The 25,518-nt window shown below is 45.4% G+C and overlaps 1 protein-coding gene across 4 annotated transcripts in view; it reads left to right on the top strand.

Moving 5' to 3' along the window:
* The window catches only part of LOC146870694 (plasma membrane calcium-transporting ATPase 4-like), a 1,872,989-nt gene that overhangs the window by 1,473,195 nt on the left and 374,276 nt on the right, over positions 1-25,518 (top strand). For all 4 annotated transcript variants that reach the window (XM_085646147.1, XM_085646144.1, XM_085646145.1 and 1 more), the window contains one exon: positions 6,891-7,049. In XM_085646147.1, coding sequence (XP_085502273.1) covers positions 6,891-7,049 — 159 coding nt within the window. The remainder of the gene's footprint in view (positions 1-6,890; positions 7,050-25,518) is intronic.

Below are 25,518 nucleotides of genomic sequence, written 5' to 3'. Positions count from 1 at the left end.
GATGTTCTTACTCAACACCAGGGACACATCTGACATCCTGCCCCAAGAAGCTAAATCTTGCAGTTTGGCACCTGAGGCCTTAGAATTTGGGTGTTTAAATCTTCAAGATGAATGCATGGTTATCCTTCTCAAACCACGGCGGCCTATTGCATTGGCATGCGATGCTGCTCAGTGGAAATTCTTCAACTATGAATTGTGTTGCACATCGCCTAATCAGGCAATGGTGCAAAATCTAATTTCCTACTTTCCACATTTACAGAAAGAAGGATTGGAGTATACATCTATATGACTCCATCTGGACGCATAGCAGCATACCTGCAAAGCCAAGTACAGTCTTCTCTATTCACAATTCCAGTAATTAAAGCCTTTATGGAGAATGTTGAAAGGGTTATACCGCCTAGGACGCCTACCACTTGTGTGTAACTAAAATATAGTACTCACATGGCTCCTGGGGCCTCATTTTAAACCTACCCCTATATTCATTTGATTTCCAGTTTGTTTTATGGAAAGTAGCCTCTTTGTAGCCATCACATCTTTACTGTGATTTAGTGAGTTACATGCACTTACTGTTAAAGAGCCCTTTATTCAGCTACATAAAGATACAGTGGTCCTGCTGACTAATGCATAATATTTACCCAAGGCAATCTCTCCATTTCATCTAAATCAGTCCATAGAGGTGGCACTGTTTTTTTTAAAACCAGACTCTTGCAGAAAGGGCTATATACCGATTGAACGTAAAAAGTCTCTATACTTCCTGTCTCTTTGTATCCACGGGACAATTCCTGTTAGGACAAAACCCTCACCCACCCTTACGTGGCATGCTTCATCATAGTGTTCCTGCACAAACCACGCCATATGGTGTGGTGTGGACTACAAATCCTTGAATTAGAAGGAGCCATTTCAAATGAATGATGCCTAGATAAGTAGCAGGTGTGATTAATGGTGTAGAGTGCAGAGGGAAGGTAAACTACCACTTGGTGGAACTCCACTGTTTTATAATGTCAAAGGGATAGGCTTAAAAATTAAAAAAAGAGGGAAAGAACATCATCCCCAAAGAGAGAGTAGTCAACATTTTTCTGCCCTGTTGAAAGCCAATTTCAGGTGTGGGGGTATTTCTCTGGACTGTGAAAATGTCACTCTGCTACCATGATCAATGTAGTGTAAAAAGAAAGCAAAAATAGTGAAAGTACAACCGATGGTCATGGGCAATGACTGACGAATCCAGCATTGTCTGTGCCCTCTGTTTCGTTTAGGGGCTCACTCAAGGCTGACTGTCAGGCAGAGGCCTGGGCTTCGACTGCACTTAGCTCCTGGACCATCATTGCTCGCCAGACTCGAGGACAACACCACAGAGAAAAGAAATTCCTTTGATCTGACTTTTCACCCTTTAGTCATGATCTGCAATATCTCAGGGTCCTCTGCATGTCTCCTTTTTCTTCTGCAGTACTGCCAGGTTGTAGCACATAGATGCCTTAAGGCATTAGCTTGAGCTCTATAAATATGAAATCAAATCAAAATCAGATCAAAGCAGGGATTGTAAAATGGGTTGTAAACTGTATTCAAACCTGTTATGCAAAGGCAAACAAGGTGTTTGCGGTACCTCATAGAGCACACACTACACAAAAAGGACCTACAATGGCTTTTTTAGGTAACATTCCAATACCTGACATATGTAAGGCAGCAACTTGGCCGGCATTACACACCTTCACTAAACTGTGTGGCTATATTAGCCAACAATAGGCTTTGGTTGGCCAAAAAGTACTAAGAGCACCTTTTCAAACATCTGCCTCAGCTGCCTACTAACAACTACTGGGATAAAACTGCTTTATAGTCGATGCAAAGCATGTGTATCAACAGCAACATGTGCTATGAACAGATTGTTTCTTACTCTGTAAGCATCTGTTCGTAGTGTGTAGTGCCGTAGATTCTCATGCACCCTTCCCATAAGTGGGAAATGACAGCGTGTGTGTCCTTTATAATTGAACAACTTCAATGAAAGGGCATACATTTGCATGACTGTATTCATGTTCTCTCTCCCTTTCACCCCACTGTGTGGAAAGCAGTCTAAAGGTAGAACCAAGGTCCATGTACATTGACAGCTAAGGAAGGAGTTATACACTTCGTAACTTGAAACATCCTCAAAGAAGAACAACTTGTAATGTTCAGACCCAACACTAGATGGCAGAAGTATGCAAAGCATGTGAACCTACAAAGCTAAATTCTAATAACAGATGCTTACAGGTGAAGTAACATAATCCTTCTCCATCATAGCGTCTTCGTTTAATTTGTATGCAGCCACCCCATACCTATTAGGGAATCAGGATGTTGTATAGCAAACAATTAAGTACGATCCTTCCTCTCACAAGAAGCTTATAGGAACTGACGTAAACTCCTACTGTGCTGCATTGAAGGGCTGTGTGGCATCCTAATGCGTTAAATTAGGAGACTTATATTTCTGGTTTAGGGTTAGCTGTTTTATTTGCTTTAATCTCTTTACAAAATGGACGTTTCAAAACGGGCGGAAGCACCACAGTAGTGCTTTCAGGTCTGTTTAATTTAGATTAGCGAAGACGATATATCTCTGGAAGTGTTTAAGGCTGCCCATTTAAGTGCTTATGACTGAAATTAAAATGCCTGTAATAGAGGACTCAGATTACAAGTGATTACATTTTCCTTATTCCATTGTCCAGTTTACTCAGCTGATAATACCGGTTGCAAAGCACAGTTTTGCCAATCAGTCTTTCACTGGAGTGAAAGATCTGTGCAAAATATTGTAAAGATCAAGTTTTGGGCTTCAAGGATCATAAGCAATCTTTGCTCTAATCTGACTGTATATATTCAAAATTAATTCTTACATACACCTTGTAGTAGTTGATCACATGGCAGACCTGCCAACTTTCTCCCCAAAGCCACAGCATGCCCTTCATGTTGGTGGAATGAGCATGGGCGTTAAGAGGGGGTACTCCATGGATATTGTAGCCGTGGATGCTGGACAAGTGACCCTGTGAGCCCTCACACAAGTGAAGGTTTTCTGCGAGAAGCATCAGTCCCAGATTGACCCTTATACAGTTTTAGAGGATTTTTATTTCTAGATTAGGAAGATTTTCTTTTACACTTTTAGAGTACGAAATATGGAGGAGGTCCTGTTTGTGAAAAGGAACAGTAAGTTTCTGAAGCACAGAGAATTTGCTATTTTGACAGGTGTCACGCCGATCTACGAGAGGATAGTTTTCAGTGACGAAAATTCAAATTACATATCATAGTGAACTCCGAGAAACCTAGCCACTGTGGTTAAAAGAATATTCGGATCACCTTTCTCATCTCTTACTAAATTGAGTGTTCATAATTTAATTTAAAAAACTCTACAGACCCCTGGTTATGGATACTTACTGGCAATAGTGAGTGGTGTATTTTCCACTTGCATGTCATGATTTACTTCCCATGTCTCCACATACATGCCTGCAGGATGGACTGTGATAAAAGAAATGTTCTAACCCAAAAGTCATTGCCATAGTTATATACTTCTGTGCTTATTTTAAAATCAGCCTTAACATTATAAACCACTTGAATATTGAGACTAATTGAATTTTACACAAGGCTAAAATAGTGGCTTCAATTTCCTATCCGTTTGAAATTTAGAATGTTTGCTAGTGACCAACACTTGTGATGGAATGAGAGTCTAGTGCAAGTCGAATTTACAGATAGTAATTTTATGTAGATCCAAGGACCTACAAAGCCATTGAGGTGGCTTGAATCAAGCACTCACCGAGACACAGCTGGTGAGTACCCATATGATATATAACTCTTTCTAGTATGACTCCTCTTTCTCAGTTCGATTTGAATTTTCCTCATCTTAGTTTGAGAACTGATTGGCCTATAAAGATTGGAAATCCCAGATCATAGAAATTAAATTTGTTATTGTTTGGGCTAGTCTGAGAACTATACCTTTCCTTGATAAGAAAACGTCTGTCTTATTATTATTATTATTATTATTATTGAATTTTGTACCGCGCACGGTTACCATGAGGCATCCCAGCGCTTATAGAGACCAAGAGCAGGCTACTAATAAAAAACAGAGAAGCTACAGTTATTCTGGGAACGGATACGTTTTCAGATGTTTCCGGAATCTGAGAAGGTTTGGTTCGGACCGCAGCGAGAATGGGAGGGAGTTCCAGGCGAGCGCTGTATGGATAGAAAAACTCCTGCCCCCTGAGCGGGCTCTCCTGATTCTCTTAGTCTGAAGGAAATGTTTATTGTCAGAGCGTAAGGCTCTTGTAGACTTATAAGGGCGAATCATGTCCTTCAGAATAGCTGGTCCTTTCCCCTGTATGCTCTTGTGAGCGATGCACAGGGCCTTAAAGGTAACTCTCTCTTTAACAGGGAGCCAATGGAGTGCTTTTAAAGCAGGCCTGGCTGACTGCCTGGCCGGAACATTCCGCAGCAGCCTTGCTGCTGCGTTCTGCACTTGTTGCAGGATCTTAAACGTTGACTCTGGTGCTCCAAGGAAGAGCGCGTTACTGTAGTCCAGGCGTGAGATGATTAATCCTTGGACTAACAGCTTCCGGGAGAGTTCTGGTAACAGGGGGAGAACCTTACGGGCCGACCAGAGCATTCCATAACAAACGCCCGCGATCTTCTTGGCGTGTGTCCTAAAGGACAAGTCCGGCTCCAGCCAGACCCCCAGGCTCTTGATCTCTTTTTTTGGGTCAGGCGGGGTGCCCATGCAGTTGGGCCAGCTGTTTGGCGAGAGGGCAAAACTTGAATGGCCCAAGATCATCAGCTCAGTTTTTGAGCCATTCAATTTGAGCGATGACCTGGACATCCAATCAAACACCTCTCTCAAGCAAGCATGGAGTGTCTCTGGCTGTTTCTCCAGCTGTGTAAGACTCACCACTAGCTGGGTGTCATCCGCATAGCTTATGGTCTTAAAGCCAAACGGAGACACCACACCCTCCAAGGGTGCCATATACACGTTAAATAACGTGGGGCTAAGGGATGAGCCCTGTGGCACCCCGCAGTGGAGTGGGAGGGGAGGGGATTTTGCATTTCCTTCCCAAACCTCGAAGGTACGCCCCTCCAAAAAGGAGGCCAGCCATTCCAGGGCCACTCCTGTGACACCCGACTCAGCTAGACGTTGTATCAGCACCCCATGGCTGGCGGTATCGAAGGCCGCACTGAGGTCCAGGAGGATCACTGCCACTGATCCCCCTGCATCCAAAGTGTTTCTGGCCTCCTCTACCACTGCTAGCAGAGCCGTGTCCGTACCATGGCCTGGTCGAAATCCCGTCTGGGAGTCCCTCAACCGGCCATTCTCCTCAAGAAAGTTTGATAACCGATGGTTCGCCAGCCTCTCGGCAATCTTACTCACTCCTGGTAGTAAGGAGATGGGCCTGAAATTGGCCAAGTTCTGCGGGTCCAAGCCCGGCTTCTTCAGAAGCGCTTTGACAACCGCACTTTTCCAGTCAGGCGGCACTGTCCCCTGAGTGAACGAGAGATTGATCAGATTGGTCAGGGGCTCTCCTATCGTCAGGGCGGCCTGCTTAAGGTACCGCATCGGGACAGGGTCCCGAGGTGAGCCACTTTTCATGCTCCCGAGGACCTTCAGTACTTCACCTGTAGATACAGGGCCAAATGACGTCAGTCGATTTTCCGACATGCTGAAGTCCTCAGAAGGGGGCGATGTTCCCAAGACCGAGGGGAGAGAACTAATAATAATGTCGATTTTGTTTTTGAAGTAGGTGGCTAATTCCAGACATTTTTCCTGTGGTCTATCATAGACAGGAGTAGGCTCAGGTGGTTTAAGAAGCTCCTTCATCACTAAGAAAGCTTCCCTGGATGAGGACGCAGCATGGTTTACTCTCTCCCCATAGAAGGAGGCCTTAGCAGTACGTATAGCACGTTTGTATATTCTAAGTTCGATGCGATATTTTTCCCTGCTATCTATCTCCGGGCACCTTCTCCATAATCTCTCCGCGCGTTTGCAGTTCTGTCTCAAGGTTCTGAGCTCTGGGGTATACCAAGGGGCAGACCCCATTCTCTTGTCCCTAATGAGCATCTTCTTGAGGGGAAGCACATGGTCCAGTGCATTGGGTCTTAAGTTCCAAGGCTTGCTACGAAAGGTGCGTAGATGATTTTGATTGGTGTATCAAAATTAACCTAGGTTGTCAAAGAGATTGCATGCAACCCACAGACTCAGATGTCCCTGTTGGTTAGTTGGAGCCCAGATAAGCTAGTCATCCATATAATGAGATTAACAGATTTTAGGCAAGGCAGCTGGTTTAAGGACTATGTACGGGGTTATTGGCAAATAGTATCCTACATTGTAGCTCGGTGGCCACGGTGATCTGGTGTAATGGGCAGGTATCTTCTGGGCCTGTCCAGTCCCAGGCTCCTCCAACATCCCACACTTTACATCTCCACTTTCGAACATCGTGATGTTTGTCCCGTGCTAGGAAGTATTGGAGTAGGCCAACATTAACCTAAAAAGTTTTCTAAAGTAATTCCCCTTTATGTCTAGTGAGCACCTGTCATTCCTTGAAGTGATTTCCAGAGCAGTACTTACTATACTGTTAACTGATCTTTAAATTATGAGTTAACAGTCCATGCAGCCACATACAAGGACTTACCTATGTCTTTTCACCTGTTTGTACTCCTGTGATTGTATCTTAACTACTAGTCGTCGCTGAACAGATTTGCGCTGTGCAAAGTAATCTCGTGTTGAGCAGGCAATTTCCTAGGGAAACCTCTTTGCCGCATTAAATTGCTATTACTTGTTGTGTCTTTGATTTCGGTTGAGTTGTGACTTTTTTCCACATTTCCATTTTGTCTGCACTTCCTACTTTTCCCTACCAATTGACATTGTACATGTTTTGTCCTGGTTGGAATCTCAGCAAAAGCTCAAGATGGTGTTCCCCTGGAGATCCAGCCACTAAAAAGTGAAGGAGTCGAGAATGAGGAGAGGGAGAAAAAGACGGTGAAGGTGCCCAAAAGGGAGAAGTCTGTGCTCCAGGGGAAGCTCACCAGGCTGGCAGTACAAATCGGGAAAGCAGGTAAGATACCCAAAGGTGGTGGAACATCAGGAGTTGCAATGGGTTCATTCTGTTGTTTGTGTTTTAGAAGAGCAGGTTAGTTGATTCCTAGATTTCCTGAACTGTAACATGCACAGAGGGAGCAGGCGATTACAGTTTATTTTGTGATGTTGCTATGTGCGCCATAAGTGGCTAAAGGTATACCTGGACGTGGGAGCCTTGCTTGCTGGCCCACTGGATTCAAGCTAGCCTGGCTGATAAGGAGTGATACCCCGAAACCGGTCCCAATATGCTTGTTTCCAGTCCAGGGAGGATCTAGCTTGACAGTTCGGGCTGGACTGTGCCAATGGGAGAAGGGTTAAAACCGATTTGCGTATGGCTGGGTCCAAACTGGGGTGACGTGGAAAGAAAATAACAATGGATTAAACTCAGATCTCTGACTTGGGGTGAGTGTTCCAAAAATTTCAACACGCCTTCCATCATTTTTTTGGTAATTTTAAGGTTCATGGTTAAGCCAGGGAAGAACAGGCTGTATAGGCCCTGTATTCACTTTATGGTTTCTGCCTGGAAGGAACAGGCTCTTTGGGCCACTCTCAAGTTGAATACATCTTAGATTAGAATTCATGGTTGAGCTACTGTTGTTGCAGGAGTCATGCCTGAAACATCTCTTTAGTGTCCACTGGCTACCTGATTCAGTTAGAAATAGCTCGCCATAATAGTTACCAAAGTGCTCCATTTCATTGTGAACCCCGTCCTCAAGGGCTTTCCATTAACATCGCTGTACATTCTGGATGTTGTCATCTTGGATCATGTCAACTCCACGAATTTAACGAGCATGCCAGAAAACAATGGGTGATTTGTAAACAAAGAGCTTAGGACTGTGAAATTGTGTTCTTGGAGATGAGATCATCTGGTAATGGTGCTCTCCATGGGTGCCAAAGAGGACAGTCTGTTGGGGTTTAAGCTTTTGTGTTTCAGTTGTGACTGCGGAGAGGTTGGTCTCAGGCTAATAACAACTTGCATACTATTCAAAGAAGGGCCTTTGCAAATACTGCATGGCTCGCCTTCAGCACGTGTCGTGACACCTGGTCCACACTACCTGCTGTTTGATCCCATAATTTGTTGTGTGCAAGTGTGGGAAGAGCTGCTGCTCCTTGGTTTGGTTCCAGAGTGACGACCTTGGATTTCTTAAAGCTCATTTTTCCTGAAAATGTTCAAATGGTATACTTTGCCGGGAAATGCCCCTAACCGGTAAGCCTTTTAGGTCTCGTCTAGCGAACGCAGCACAGCTGCTTCGCCTTGGCGAGACTCTACTGTTGTCGCTTTCCTTCGCGAAGGGAGACAAACCATGTGCGCGCCCGGACAGGCGATGTGCACGCACATGGCGTCTCCTCTCTGTCGTCTCCTTTATAGTGATAGGAGCTTTCACACGCTCCGACTGAGCGCTTGTTTTATAGCTCTTGCAAGCATTCACTGCCGGAGCAGGATTTAATTGGTCCTTTGATCCGTAGGGCATTATTAGGGTGGGAGCTGTTCAGCCCTCAGCCTCACCCTCCTCCTCTGCAAACCAGCAACCCCTCCTGCTCCCTGGGCTCTGCCAATGGGAGGCGTGGGTCTTGCAATCCCCCCTCCTCCTTCCGTTCAGAGAGGAGCCCCCCCTGCCCCCATCCTACGCTCACACTGTACACACTGCTCAGGGACTCAAACCCTAGCTGGGCATGTCTGACAGTCAATGGGCACAAGTGGCATTCAGGGGTGGGTTGCAGCAGAGCCCATGGCATCGGCAGCAGCGCCAGGCTCAATGCCCCGACAGAGCACCGACCTGTCTGATGAGCTCACCTGCTCCATCTTCTTGGAGCTCTTCAGAGACCCGGTGATCCTGGGCTGAGGGCACAACTTCTGCCGCGCGTGCATTGACCGGGTCTGGGACCACCCTAGCACCCTCATCTCCTGCCCCAGGTGCCACGAGGTGTTCCCGGAGCGCTGCTGCATCCCCAACCGGGTGCTGAGCCACCTGCTGGAGCGCAGTCTGCTGGGGGGCGTCCAGGGGGCCGAGGGCGGGGCGCGGGGCCGATGCCTCGAGCACAGCGAGACCCTGCACCTTTTCTGCCGGGACGACGGGCACCTAGCCTGCCTGGTGTGCAGTGATGCTGCCCAGCACCATGGGTACCGTTTTATGCCCATCCAGGTGGCGGTGAGCGCTTACAAGGTAGGAGAAACAACAGGAGCATAACCCGTAAACCTCGTTGAGATAGGGTAATAATGTAAGAAACAACAACAACTCTCAACTGGTATCATTCGACCAAGACAAATAATTTGCATGTAAAAAACATTACAAAGGAGAAAAGGAAGACTCAAGAAGAGAATGATTTAAGAAAAAACATACTGTATTAAGTTAGGAAAAAAATTACTTACATAAAAACATATATAATTTTGAATAAACCAAAAAATGAAGCAGTAATAGCAGCACTGTACATACAGTAAATATACCATAAAGACAACCCGGACTTGTACTTGGTGCTTAAAGTGTATGTGACACGAAGACGGCGACGCAAGTGACAAGGTGAGATCAGCAAGGGACGGCGCAACGTGAAGTGAAAGTGAATAATGGAACGATAATTACAAGGTTCTAAATTTGATTTTCGACATTACAGAATTATTTATACATCAATTTGAAGAACCATAAAGCCATCAGTTAAGCTGAAAAGGTCGACGGCGTTTCGATCCTGATTAAATTGGGATCATCGTCAGGACAGGGTTGAATTATTCATCACAGTGCTATACAAGAAAAGGAGAACAGTATGAATGAATGAAGGAGAATTATAAGTTATAAGGGGAACGAGCTAAGGTCCAAGTTTTACCAATTGAGCAAGACGTGCAGAAGTGACGGGAAAGAAGGGCAAGGTGGGTGATGAGGTAGTGGAGGGGGGGGGGGGAGAAAAAAACAAAGAGCGGGAGAAGGAAAGGTGGAAGGAAGAAAAGGGGATAAACAATGTATTTACCTAAGTAGATGAAGCTTCAAGGTTAAGGAACGTGGGAGAGAAGAGGTCCAAAGTAATGCTGTGAGGAGAGAGATAAGAGGTCTTTAAGTCATAAGGGCGATGTCGAGATAGAGGGAATTACGATGCTTGCCAGAACTAGTTACCTGGGACTCGGTAACGGGGAGCGGGGCGCTGAATCCAGAGGAGAAATCAAGGTCAGCAGGTCTGAGATAGCGAGATTGGACTCGTGGTCGTAAGGGCGTAATGACTGGTCAGGGGTCAAGAATTCTGAGGTGAGGAAGAAACTAAGAGTTAGCTAAACAGACAAACTGGGGCGGGATGCTAGGACTAATTAGCACACCGAAAACGTGAGAACTTACATTGTATTGGTATTCGTCTCCCATACAGTAATAATGGGCTTGAAACGAAAGGTTGTGGTCACGAGGGATCCATAATCATGATGGAATAGAACGGGGAGGCAGGTGGAGAAACCGAGGGAGGGGGGTAGGACAACCTGGTTTGGGAAATAAAATATAAAGTGTCCATTAACGCTGTCACTGGGAGGAAAAGAGCCGGGAAAATTGAAGTCGAGGGAAGGCGCTTACCTAATGTATAAGGTGTCCGGAAGAAAATTCGGGGGGTGGGGGCGGTCAGGACTGCCTAGAACCGGAGAAAATGCATGGAGTTAACCATTGGCGCCATCAATGGGAGGGGAGGTGCGGGACTAGTGAATCCGGTACGGCACGCTTACCTAATGAATACGGCGTCCGGGAGGTGTCTCAGTCACCAAAGCTTCAACAAAAAGTGGTTACTACGCGGGAATGCGTAGGGAAGCAATGTTGTTAAATTAGTCAAGCAGGGGGAGTGGTTATGACGTGAGACTACGTCCGGTGGAAAGGTCGGTAGCAATGAAGATAGAAGAAAGTGTGCTAGAGGGAGCAGAGAGATAGGGGAGGTGGGAAAAATTGGAAGAAAACCTCATGACAATTTATTATTAAGTTACAAAAACCCCGGAGAACAAGTGGTGTAATTGAAAGGGCTATAAGTTAAAAAGGGGGCTGGATATATCAATTAACATACTGAAAGGGCATATAAAGAATATCCTCGGTGATAACCTAAAGGATAAAGGAAGGGGTTGAGGGGAAGGGAAAGGCGAAGAAAAAGGAAGAAAAATAACAATCAGTTAATGGATTCTATGTAGAATTACAGAATCAAGGGTATATTGAAATTAATTCAATGAGGATACATGTGTATGAGGGGGGGGGGAGGAGGGGGGGAAAAAAGGGGAAAGAGCAAAAAGGCAACCATCCAGGAGTCAATAAATTCTATGCAAGTATAAGAATCATGAACGGAAAGAAAACATGTGTGTAGAGAGAGACTTCAGAGCAATATCGTACTGTTCCATTCATCAATGGTATTTAAGCCAGCGTTCACGGAGTCACAAATGGTCATCCATTTGGACTCACTTTTGTTCAACAGTAGTTTAATATTACCCCCTCTTAGGGGTAATGTGGGTTGTTCAATCACTTGCCAAGTAAAATCTGTGGAGTTGTGACCCTTTTCCAGGAAATGGTTCACCAATGGAGCAGTCAATGTTTTACAGTGTATTCGGCTTTTGTGTTGTATGATACGCTGTTTAATCATTTGGGTTGTTTGTCCAATATACGTAAGGTCACAGGGGCATCTGATTGCATACACTACATTATGAGACCTGCAATTAGTCATGGTTTTAAGTATGTAGCTTTTGGCGCCTGTTTTGAACTCCTTGGTATTTTGCGTTAAATCACACACTGAACAGTTCTGACATTTGTAATGACCATTGATAGGGGGGAGACCCCACGCTGCAGTAATGGTATTGGTTTCAGGTGTGTTAGAGGGCCAGGTTATAGCATGGACCAAGTGTGTCGCAAGATTTTTACCCCGTTGATATGAAAACAGGGGAGGTTCCTTGAAAGAGTCAAGCTGTCTGAGTACAGACCAGTTACGTTTGATGATTTTGGAGACCAAATTGCTACAAGGGCTAAATTTGGAAACAAAGGGAATTCGTGACATGTTTTGTTTGGGTTGTGGTGTCAGAAGTACTTCCCGTGGACAGTACCAGGCTCTCTTCCGTGCTCTAGACAGAAGGCGTTTGGGATAACCTCTGTCTGATAACTTTTGTATTAGAACATCTGATTCAGAGAAATAATCTTTACGCCACTTGCAATTCCTACGAATACGTAGGAATTGGCCATAGGGGAGACCATCGCGCAAAGCTCTGGGGTGATAACTAGAGTAATGGAGAAGGGTGTTTCTCTCCGTGGGTTTTCGAAAGAGGCGAGTGCCAATCACACCATCCTCGGCGTGTATAGTGACATCAAGGAAGGGTAAATCATTAGGTTTAGCTTCACATGTGAAACTTAGATGTTGCTGTGACTGGTTAAGCCAAACCATGAATAAATCAAGTGTCTCTGAAGTACCTTTCCAAAGGACCAAGATGTCGTCAATATAGCGACGCCAGAGGGAGATACAATCAAGAAAGGGATTGATACCCGTGAGGATGTGGGTTTTCTCCAAGTTGTGTACGTACAGAATAGCAAAATTTGGGGCAAAACATGCACCCATAGATACTCCTTTAACTTGTAGGTAAAAGGAATCACGGTATAGAAAGTAATTGTTCTCTAATGCAACTTGGAGTAAATCCATTACAAATTCTGTGGGGATCAAACAGGGGCGTGGTCTAGAATCTAGGAGATCTCTTATAACTCGAAGTCCATCCGAGTGGGGGATGTTAGTGTAAAGAGATTCGATATCTAAGCCTGCCATGATCTCAGAGTTGTTATCGAATGGTCTGTTTTCAATTGTCACAATGAGATCCATGGTGTCTTTAATGTAAGTATCCGTGAGGGGTACGAATTCTTTGATAATTGCGTCAATATACTTGCCCAAAGGTTCCAGGATGGACCCACACCCGGACACGATGGGGCGGCCCGGAGGATTTGTAGGGTTCTTGTGAATTTTGGGAAGTATATACAGTACTGGTGTCCGAGGGAACTGGTTATTTAGAAAATTAAACTCCTTCGCAGATATAATATTGAGGGTTTTTGCTTTTGCAGTCAATGCCAATATTTTATCCCTAAGAGCAGGTAAAGGGTCTTTGGTCAATTGTAAGTAGTGTTTTTTGTTTGAAAGTTGTCTTCTTATTTCCAAATCATATTTGTGATTGTCCATGAGTACTATACCACCGCCCTTGTCTGCTGGTTTGATGGTCAGTTGTGGATTATTTGCAAGGTTTTTGAGAGCCAGTTTTTCAGATAGCGGTATGTTGTAAGGAACATATTCAAAGCGTGTTCCTAGGTCAGCTACTTCTTGTAGGACTAAACGTTCAAATGTTAGAATCTCAGTAGGCATGGCAATGGAAGGGGGGTTGAATCTAGAGGGGGGATGAAAACGGGGAGTCAAAACATTAAGGTCACAAGGTTTATCAGAGAAAAATTGTTTCAATCTTATACGACGAAAAAATGTCAAAAGGTTAGTTTGTAAGTCAAGGAAATTGGTGCGTTCCGTAGGTACAAAACTTAGTCCTTTACTGAGTATTTGAGTCTCATGTTCAGAGAGAATGTAATTAGATAGATTGAAAATAGGTATAGTCAATGAATCGTTCACAGGGGCACTTGAGATCATTGGGGAGGTCCCCATTGGTAATACCTGTTGCGAGTTTGTCTCTCCCCTGGGTATTGGTGTTGGTACTGGCGATTGTTGCGTGGTCTGGATTGTGATCGGCCGCGTCCGCGGCTGGGCCCTAAAAAACCAGGTGGTAAGAGAGGTTGAGGTCTTTGAGCCAATCCACTTGTACTAGAAGTACTGGCTCCGTCTGAGTCTTCCACGGAGGTGTTGGAGGTGTTGGATGAATCTGAGAAAGTCACGCGCTGGTTGTTACGTGATCTACCCCAAGTGTGTGTCCTAAGTGGGGTAAATGGAGTGTTGTAAAACTCTTCTCTAAGATAAGGATAAGTATTATCAACACTGTAAAATTTGATATCCTTTTGTATTTTAGTGACTTTTTTATTTTGTTCGAAGGTATTAAAAGTCAGGATAGTTGCACTAATTTTATCAAGAAGGTTTTTGGCCTCTGTACAGCTAGTGTCTGCTAGAATCAATTTCTCCAATTCAGCAATTTCCTCTAGTTCAAGTCGACTATGTTCTATTGCGGTATCAATCCCCAACACCATCCAGTGACGAGAGCAAGTGGTGGCCAGGTGGCTGAAATTTAACCGGAATTTAGGATCTTGGGTAAAGATTGCCGGTATATTTCTAATTTGTAGGCCTAGTGGTATTACTCCTGATTTTAGGTATTCCGTGAGCATACGGGCATGCAAATCAGTCCTGATTTGCTTCTTTTTCAGTTTTTCAAGTTTGTCCAACAGTAGACGAGAGGAATTAGGGGTGGAGACAGGGGTGGTGGAGGACGAGGGTCCTGAAAGAAGAGAAGGGCCACCAATAAGTCGTTGGATATAATCCTCAGAGTAAGAGAGAGTCTCCCTAGACATTCTAATAGACAATTAAATCCCTAAAAGAGAGACCTAATGAATAGGCTAAACTAGTGGATCACAAGGTGATCTACTCTCGCAGCTAAAAAGCTGCTCACAATCTTAGAAAAAACAACAGGAGCATAACCCGTAAACCTCGTTGAGATAGGGTAATAATGTAAGAAACAACAACAACTCTCAACTGGTATCATTCGACCAAGACAAATAATTTGCATGTAAAAAACATTACAAAGGAGAAAAGGAAGACTCAAGAAGAGAATGATTTAAGAAAAAACATACTGTATTAAGTTAGGAAAAAAATTACTTACATAAAAACATATATAATTTTGAATAAACCAAAAAATGAAGCAGTAATAGCAGCACTGTACATACAGTAAATATACCATAAAGACAACCCGGACTTGTACTTGGTGCTTAAAATGTATGTGACACGAAGACGGCGACGCAAGTGACAAGGTGAGATCAGCAAGGGACGACGCAACGTGAAGTGAAAGTGAATAATGGAACGATAATTACAAGGTTCTAAATTCGATTTTCGACATTACAGAATTATTTATACATCAATTTGAAGAACCATAAAGCCATCAGTTAAGCTGAAAAGGTCGACGGCGTTTCGATCCTGATTAAATTGGGATCATCGTCAGGACAGGGTTGAATTATTCATCACAGTGCTATACAAGAAAAGGAGAACAGTATGAATGAATGAAGGAGAATTATAAGTTATAAGGGGAACGAGCTAAGGTCCAAGTTTTACCAATTGAGCAAGACGTGCAGAAGTGACGGGAAAGAAGGGCAAGGTGGGTGATGAGGTAGTGGAGGGGGGGGGGGAGAAAAAAACAAAGAGCGGGAGAAGGAAAGGTGGAAGGAAGAAAAGGGGATAAACAATGTATTTACCTAAGTAGATGAAGCTTCAAGGTTAAGGAACGTGGGAGAGAAGAGGTCCAAAGTAATGCTGTGAGGAGAGAGATAAGAGGTCTTTAAGTCATAAGGGCGATGTCGAGATAGAGGGAATTACGATGCTTGCCAGAACTAGTTACCTGGGACTCGGTAACGGGGAGCGGGGCGCTGAATCCAGAGGAGAAATCAAGGTCAGCAGGTCTGAGATAGCGAGATTGGACTCGTGGTCGTAAGGGCGTAATGACTGGTCAGGGGTCAAGAATTCTGAGGTGAGGAAGAAACTAAGAGTTAGCTAAACAGACAAACTGGGGCGGGATGCTAGGACTAATTAGCACACCGAAAACGTGAGAACTTACATTGTATTTGTATTCGTCTCCCATACAGTAATAATGGGCTTGAAACGAAAGGTTGTGGTCACGAGGGATCCATAATCATGATGGAATAGAACGGGGAGGCAGGTGGAGAATCCGAGGGAGGGGGGTAGGACAACCTGGTTTGGGAAATAAAATATAAAGTGTCCATTAACGCTGTCACTGGGAGGAAAAGAGCCGGGAAAATTGAAGTCGAGGGAAGGCGCTTACCTAATGTATAAGGTGTCCGGAAGAAAATTCGGGGGGTGGGGGCGGTCAGGACTGCCTAGAACCGGAGAAAATGCATGGAGTTAACCATTGGCGCCATCAATGGGAGGGGAGGTGCGGGACTAGTGAATGACTTAAAGACCTCTTATCTCTCTCCTCACAGCATTACTTTGGACCTCTTCTCTCCCACGTTCCTTAACCTTGAAGCTTCATCTACTTAGGTAAATACATTGTTTATCCCCTTTTCTTCCTTCCACCTTTCCTTCTCCCGCTCTTTGTTTTTTTCTCCCCCCCCCCCTCCACTACCTCATCACCCACCTTGCCCTTCTTTCCCGTCACTTCTGCACGTCTTGCTCAATTTATAAAACTTGGACCTTAGCTCGTTCCCCTTATAACTTATAATTCTCCTTCATTCATTCATACTGTTCTCCTTTTCTTGTATAGCACTGTGATGAATAATTCAACCCTGTCCTGACGATGATCCCAATTTAATCAGGATCGAAACGCCGTCGACCTTTTCAGCTTAACTGATGGCTTTATGGTTCTTCAATTGATGTATAAATAATTCTGTAATGTCGAAAATCGAATTTAGAACCTTGTAATTATCGTTCCATTATTCACTTTCACTTCACGTTGCGCCGTCCCTTGCTGATCTCACCTTGTCACTTGCGTCGCCGTCTTCGTGTCACATACACTTTAAGCACCAAGTACAAGTCCGGGTTGTCTTTATGGTATATTTACTGTATGTACAGTGCTGCTATTACTGCTTCATTTTTTGGTTTATTCAAAATTATATATGTTTTTATGTAAGTAATTTTTTTCCTAACTTAATACAGTATGTTTTTTCTTAAATCATTCTCTTCTTGAGTCTTCCTTTTCTCCTTTGTAATGTTTTTTACATGCAAATTATTTGTCTTGGTCGAATGATACCAGTTGAGAGTTGTTGTTGTTTCTTACAAGGTAGGAGAGCACAGTAGGTTTTGACCCTATCCCTGCCAAGGAGATGTGCCGAGCTAGCAGGGCACTCATAGTGTGCAGTAACACGGCGGTAGCTCGGTGGGTAGCTACAGCTGCTGCTGAGATCTGTCAGATACATACCCAATCAAAATAAATGTTTATGGGTAAATGTGCGCACCTTCTGCAGAAAGAGAACCGTATGCAACATATAGGTGACACGTGTGATATCAAGTTTAATATATTAAGGGCTTATCACAAGTGTAGCATCTAAATGCATATAACCTCAAAGTATGTATCTCTAACGTTTAGCTCAGAAGATTGATGCATCTGGTGCAGGCCTTTATTTGTGTCCCAACCAAATTGCTCTGTGTGTTTAGTACAGACACACGTGCATTCAGCAGGCCGTATCTTGGATTCCAGACGGTGCAACTCAGTGGGTTCATGCAAGCTATACACATTGAAGAGCAGCGTCAGGTGCGCGGTTTTCTGTAAAAATGATCTTGTTAGAGGGACACCTTATTGGGCATATACGGCTGCTGAAGTCTGTGTGCAAACTGCGGCCTCAGGATATAATCACAGTAAATTGTATCAATCAGCAAGCTGCCTTGATGCTGTGGTCTGTGTGCAACATGCAGGTCACACTTCGTGAGCTCAGTCAATCTATGCGCCTGCTGCAGAGATCTTGCAGTTTAATAAAAAATACAAAAATAAAAACATGCTTCCTGCACAAGTGTGTGTGAGTGACCAACACGGCCCAGATTCTAATCCCATCAATATAGAGGAGGGGGTTGCTGCACCTGCCGCAGAAATCTGTGTTCAATTTGCAGGTTATATGGCCGTAATCTGTGAGCAGGCAGTGCAATAAATGTCACCTGGCGCCGGTACCCGCCGAAAGAGGGTGAACTGCAGATCCGTACTTGAGCTCAGTACTGGGGTCAGAGGAGGAGGGTATCGCAGGTCTGTCCTGGGTCTTGTATATACAGTTATATTGCCGTAGAGTGCTGCTATTGAAGTATTTAATAAACAGGACAACCAAAGGCCGAAGAGCGGCGCACCAGCCTAAAGTCGGAACAGCTGGAGTGAAGGGGCGCTTTAAGAGTCGGGGACGGGGGCAGTGTGGAGGAACAGGTCTCCAGCGATTAGGTAGCTGAGGGGGAACTGAAGGGAGAGGTGATGGGAGGGACCAGGGAGATGAAAGGTGGGGGGGTTGGGCGAGCAAGGGGTGGGGGTGGAATGGGTGGGAGGGAGGCAAATAGCAGAGGCGGGGGAGAGCAGAGGATGAAGGGAATGAGCAAAGAAGTGAGGGAAAGGGGTTACACGAGAAGTGAAAAATCTACGGAAATGAGTGAATAGCAAATGTGATTTTTAGGTCTCGCATGAGCCAGCGCTTTAGCCCTGCTCTGGCGAGAGTTTTAGTAAGCGGGATTTGGAAGTGCAAATTAGTGGCTTTTCAGGCCTCCAGCTACAGTGCATGTGCGCCGGGCGCGCGCACCATTTGGCAGCCTGCGTGATCACTTTCGCGGCCGCTTTGATGTTCAGTGCCACTGAAAACATCAAAGCGGCCGCGAAAGTGCACACCATTTGCCAGCCTGCGTGCCTCTCTCCCCTTAGTGCGCGCGACGTGCCCTACCCCCTCCCTTATCCCACTTCCTGCTTGTTGTTATTTTATGATCATGAATGTTAGGAATGTTCTTTTACCGAAAAGTACATCACAGAATCTTCCTCAAAGACCACAGACCTGTGTAATCTTGCATCTATGCACATCTGTGCATGCTACATGGGATGTTTGTGACGCCAAGAAATTAAATTGTTTGGTTACATTTTAGTAAAAGGACTGTGCTGTGCTTTTCATGAAAAAATGGGTCTTGCCATTACATAGAAACAAACCAGCATTTCACCCCCAAGCCTTTTTTCTAAATCATAATTCAACGGTTTGTTCTTTTTTAGTTGGCAGGGATGCGTTTGTTTTCACGACTACCCACTAAATTACAAATGGCAAAACTCAGAGGCGACATCTTAAAAAAAACAATACTTGCGTTTTTCCTAGGATGTGTTGCTTGCCTTTACTGAATCTGTCGTTATCCCGCACACTCCCTTCCTCAATTTGTCAGTCTTGTTGCATGATAGCTAAAAACTGCCTACCAGAGTGGTTATTTAATGTACACATATATACGCACACACAGCTGATACCCGCCTGGTTCGCTCCTATTTTCGTTCCGCTGGTCGTCTCGCTCTGCTTCTCGATTCTCCCATACTTTTCTTTGTCTTACTTTTCTCCACACACAGTGCCCCGCGTTCGTTCGTTGTGCTGCGTCGCTTTCTCATAAATGATCCCCTCTGTGGAAAAGTTATGGTCCAACTCAGGCGAATCCTCTTGTGAAGGGCCTCTACGTTCAGTGCACTGAGCACCGCTGGTGCCTTCACACAGTACTTACACTATGTTTACAAAGCAATCCCGACTTCAAAGCACTAAAAACAAGCATTGGTATAGCCAATAGGTCTCGCTTTTGGGACCTTATAAGTATTTAGTTATGCGGCACAATAGCCTTGGTGCAACGACATCAACCGTTGCATGGCTAAACACTTATAAGGTCCCAAAGGCGAGACCTGTTGGCTATGCCAATGCTTGTTGAAGTGAGTGAGGCAGAATGGATTGCCGAAGCGTCCCTTCCCCTGACAGCAACAGACCTGGGTGTCTCCTCTGTGACCTGCTTGCGGATTTTATGTTAGAATATTGTTATAAAACAGGACAGCAGTATCGTGCATATGATAATTAGGATACAATATTTTGGCCACACGATATTTTGGCCAGGATATTCATGTGCCATGCCTTCCGGAGCCCGCTGTGGTACCTCGGAGGGTGAAGCCTCGTGTGGTTAACAAGAGGGGCGCCTTCACCACCACCAGTTCCAGACTCTCACAGTGCCCACCACTGACTGCCATGCCAGACAGTCACTGAGATACCTGCTGCCAGCTTATTGCACTGCACAGCTGCAAAGATGCCTCACATTTCAGACCAATGCCAACTTTCCAGCCTAGTGCCCTCCTCACACCCCGCCAAGCAGTGGCAGTATCTCCCTGTGCCCACTTGTAATAACCGAAGAGGCAGCCCACTACTTAAACAAGCATTTGCAATGCAACAGGTCTCGCATTTACGCGAGTTCGAGCTATTCGCATTGTAAATTACAATGTCTTTTATTTATGTTTTGGTTTTTAAAACAAATAAAAGGCATTGTTATTTGCAATGCTAGTAGCTTAAACTTTCGCAAATGCGAGACCTATTGCATTGCAAATGCTTGTTATAATTTGAATGAAACGATGTATGGAACATTCACACATTTGGTGTAATCATTTCAGCTCTTAATGATGTATCAATCCGATCTGAATGCTCTTAATGATATAACAATGTAAATAGCCTCCTAAACTGTCGTTCCCTCTCTGTCATTTTTCTTTACGTGGTGACATGTGGCACTCTTTTTCCGTTTGTAAGTTCTTGGGGGTAGCACGTATCTTTAATGCTGCTGTAGGGTGTACTTCAGTAAAGCACACAAACCTCCCACCACAGGCTTTTTGCTCCACTGCAGATTTAGACTGATGGTAGACTTTATACATTGGGAGTGGGCATTGAATGGCAATATGCTGTGTATTTACCAGAGCTAATATATGTAAGATTTGCACGTCTTAGGCCCCGGTCACTATGTTGACATAAGTGTGGGACCACTTCGGCGCATTTCATCTTGTGGAATGTACATTTGTGCCATCATCTTATTGTGCCATGTTAAATGTTGCCAATCTCCATTAGGGTACTGAGTGGTATTTGGAATATTACTGGTTCTCCTCGAGAGACTTCAGATTTACGAATTAATTTAAGACTCTCGACAAGGCCCAGTAATACCCAGTATGCCCCTCCCTACTTTAGAGAAGTAAATAATTAGCTTAAGGTGCTGATAGGTTTGTATTATGCTGTTGTGCTCACTGTGGCATTTGGGCACTTAAAATAGACGACCATACAGTAATAATCTTGTGCCAAAATATTCACCAAGCACTATTTTCTTGCTGATGTAATAAAGTTATAATATGGTCAATAAAGATAGTACATGATTCAACGGATTCACAGGGTGTTTGGTATTTCCAATACTTTTTTTTTTTACTTTAAAAAAAAAAAACTTTATTTGTAAGTTTAACAATACAAAACAAAGCAGGTTTGTATCGGGCATCACAAGCATTCCCTTACAGGAGTAATCAGTTTCCAATGTCCCATACTATTTCTAATATCTTATCCAGATAATCATAGATTCACAATTGGCAATGACACACGAGCAGCGTTAATGATAACTCGTTCCCACATTTGCATCAGTCCATAATATCACATACCGTTAATAACTGCTCATCATTCTCGATTACTGTACTGCCTATGAGGTATATGTGTTCACGGTATCTTGGGCTAGGAGATAGCATTGCAGCGGTCCCCAAATGTCCTTGGGCTTAGAAGCAGGAGGCAATAGTTCAGCATACGTGGTATTTTGCTCTTGACAATACACCAAATCTGCAAGCCACTCCTTAAACTTCCGTGCTCGGCCCCTTCCCCATCTACATGCCACCCTTCGCTTTGCCAACTAAAAAGATAAAGCTATGAATTTCCTATATTTTTTAGGCAACTGTTCTGTATATCCCAATAACGCAAGAAGCGGGTCTCTGACCATACTGTTCTCTTCCAGGGGATCCTCATCAATAGTCATAAGCACTGAATATTCCCGCCCATGTGCGGGGACCCCGGAAATAATAAAAATTATATATGAAAAACACATATATATATTCAGCTCTGTATATGTATAAACACATATATTATTTTTTCGAAAACCAATGCAGCCCCATAGTAGGCTAGACAATGTAATAATAATGAATGTAAACATTCCCAGATAGATATAAATATCTAAATAGACACCATAGGTATACAAATGCACTTAAAAACTTTTTTTAAATTCTTTTAATGAGACAAACCTCATGAGAAAGGAAAACAAACACTGTGCCAAACACAGATAAAAAACATTGTTAGCCTGCAGGCTGCATTGTAATACAATACCATAGAGACTGAAAAGCCTTGTACAGATAAAAACTGGCACCGTGCCTTTAAGGCAGCTCTGATCCCAAGATCCCGTCATGCCTCAGGGGTGACAGTTGGGCCAGTTGCTCTTTCCGGCTCCTTCAGTCAGGACCCTGGAATTCAGCTCTCTTCTTTTTTGACTTTCTAGTCAAGAACTTACCAATTTTTGGTGATTTTGTTTGCTTCATTCAAAATATTCTCCTGTTTGGTGAAGCATTTCCTGACTTTCCTGACAGATTTTTAACTTTTTTCTGTCAAAAATGCCTTCCTTTCCTTGTTCTTGGCCTGTCCATCCTGTGGTAAAAAGAAGGCTACTTCGGATACACATGATGTGTGTATCATTTGTCTACCTGACACACATTCTCCTGCTTCCTGTCGTCATTGTAAAAACCTTTCAAAGAGGACTTTGAAAGAAAGGGAGAGGATTAGGCTTTATGTCCTTTCTGAGATGCGGTCGACGTCGAAGCAGTTGATCCCTGTTTGTTCTCCATCGGCGTCGGGCTCGGCGTCAAAGACTCCAGCGGCGGGATCGTCGTTGAGAGGTGAGGAGACAAGGGAGAGTCACGCTTCCAAAAGAAAGTCCGCGTCAAAGCAAGACCCGGCGGCGAAACGCAGACGTTCGTCGTCGAAAGCATCGCCGTCGAGAAAGCATCGATCGGTGTCAAAGGAGAAGCATCACCGTTCGGCGTCGACATCGAGAGAAAGGCACAGACGGTTGCCGTCGAAGTCAGCTGCGACGTCGAGACGAAGATCGACGTCGAGAGAAAGGCACAGGCGATCGCCATCGGAGACATCAGCGAAGTCGAGGCGAAGATCGACGTCGAGGGAGAGGCACAGGCGATCGTCTTCGAAGTCATTATCGACGTCGAGGCGAAGATAGTCGTCGAAGCAAGGATCGACGTCGAGGTAGACGCCTCCGTTGGGATCGACGTCGAGGCAGGCGCCTCCGTCGACAAAAGTATCCATGACGCCAAAACAGCCATCCACGGCGAGGATACAGACGTTGAGGCGAAGTTCCCCGTCGGGTTCTAGGCCTCCGTCCAGGATAAACCCTCCGTCGACGACAAGGCTCTCGACGTCGAGGCATGACTCATCGCCGTTTATCCAGTCGGTGGTGAAGTCCAGAATTCCGGCGATAGGCTTATCGCCGTCGAGACAGTCCTCCGCTGTGGGGCTTCAGGAGATGTCAGGACTTAGATCGACGTCCAGGTCAGCGTCGAGACGGAGGTCTCCGCATAGAGAGACGTCAAGACAACGAGCTCCACCTGATGTGGCATCGGAGCATGGTTCAGCGTCTAGGTCTCTGCCTATTTCCATTTCTCCATCGGCTTCCGCAGGATCAGGATCTCCTCTGTCTCCTTCAAGATCCAGATTCCCAGAAGTGGTGAATTCTTCTTCAGGTCCTCTTTACCCAGTAGAGCATGCTCGACCAGCAGACACTCAATTGGGAGCGTCACCGCCAATCCAAAGGCAGGAAGATGGACGTCTTCCGGGACAAAGTCCCCCCGGATTTCTACCTGAGTCCATACCACCACGGATACCTTCTATGGCACATGCAGTGAGCATTTCCTTGGCTAGATTGAGGAACCTTGCCCAACCAAGGAGACCAGCAAGTTCTCATTCTCGGGAAAGAGATTATGGACGACGCTCTCGTTCACATTCGTCTAGGAGAAGATCGAGAACCACTTCTCGCAGAAGAGAGGTGGTGCGAGCTGAGAAACGAAGGCGTAGGTCTCCTACATCTTCTTCATCCAGTCGTTCCTCCAAGAGAAATTACTCCCCCCACACTGTCAGATACGCCACCATCTCGAGTTTCTCCAGTGGATGACATCAGCACATTTCAAGAGGTTTTGTGCAGGGGAACGGCCAAGTTGAACATTCCTAGCCTGTTCAGGAAACCACTTCCTCAGTCATCTTTGAGACCCTTCATGAAAGGACGGCGGCTCGTCCACTGTTGCCTCTGGTTCCTGGGTTGCTAAAACCAGTGATGGACGTTTTCCTAACGCCGGCTACCATCAAGTCGGCTCTGGCAAGAATCCTTAAAGAATATCGTCCCGCTCCAGAGGATCCTCTGTTTCTCAAGGCTGATCCTCCTCCTGATTCTGTAATCACGGCGGCCGCTAGAAAATCACACTCAGTGGCGTTGTCATCTACAGTCCCTCCGGACAAGGAGAGCAAGACGCAAGATTCTTGGGGTAGAAGAGTATGCGGATCGGCCTCTTCCAACTTAAAGGTTGCTAGTGCCCCAGCGCTCTTAGGGCGCTACGACAGAGCGCTTTGGGATTCTCTCCAAAGATTCGCAGACAGACTTCCTCAGGAGGATAGGAAGGATTTTAAGGAGATCCTGCAGGAGGGCAGCTTGGTTTCCAATCAAGTTATACGTGCGGCAGCAGACGGAGCTACTCTGGCAGCTCACTCCTACGCCCATGGCATTTCGGACAGAAGATCCTCTTGGCTGAGGTTGACGGCTCTTAAACCTGAGGCTCAAGCTAGGATTCTGATGGATACATCTGCCAGTGGATTCCTCACCTTGTGAATATCCCCTGCGCCAGCAACATTCGGAAACTTTTGTAGCAGTCCACGCCGATGGGGTCGAAGACGACGTCACAGAGACACGGCTCCGCTCGCGACTCCACTGACGTCACCGGCTCCATAAGAAGACCTCGTCGGCGTGATGACGTCAGTTCCCTTTTTTCCGCGCCGACGATGCCAGCGGATTTCGGGAATCGTTACTAGTAGCTTTACCTGTTACTTTGTGTTTATTCTGAGAATTTTCTGTCTTTCTTCGAAAATGTCGACAAGGAAGTCGGGTTTCAAGCCCTGTCGAGAATGTGGCAAGCACATGTCCATTACCGACCCACACGAGGACTGTGTTTGGTGCCTTTCATCCGACCACGATGTGGGTGGTTTGAGCTCGAAGGCTCTCAAGGAGAGAGAAGCGAAGCTCTTCATCGCTCGGATGAAGAAGAAGGAAAAATGAGGAAGGAGGAGGACTGGATCCATCCAGGTCAAGGTCGAGGTCGGCGTCCAAGTCGACTTCGGGGCATGCTTCGAAAAGTAAGAAGCATAAGAGGAGGAGGCATTCTTCACATCATCACTCCGACAAGGGTTCGGCTCCGAAGTCGAAGTCGCCTACTCGACGTCGGAGAGAGTCAGTGTCTCCTTCTCCGGTCCCGGCTTCACCTCCAGCTCCTTCTTCGCCGGCTCCGGCTGAATCTCCGGTGCCGGTATCATCCCCGACGCCGGTTCCATCTCCGGCTCCAGCTGATTTTCCGGCTCCAGCCCCGGGTGAGGATCTTCAGGCTCCGGGTGAGACTGTGACGCCGCTTGTTCCACCGTCGGCGCCGCCAGGCCCGAGTCCGGTGCTGCCTGACCAGTATCCTGCATTTCCTTGTCCAGGACAAGACCCCTCGCATTATCTTAATGCCATGTACGGGGTGTTTT

This window comes from Triturus cristatus, chromosome 1_1 (assembly GCF_964204655.1).
Source record: "Triturus cristatus chromosome 1_1, aTriCri1.1, whole genome shotgun sequence".
Lineage (NCBI taxonomy): Eukaryota > Metazoa > Chordata > Amphibia > Caudata > Salamandridae > Triturus > Triturus cristatus.
This window is presented reverse-complemented; position numbering and strand designations above follow the sequence as displayed.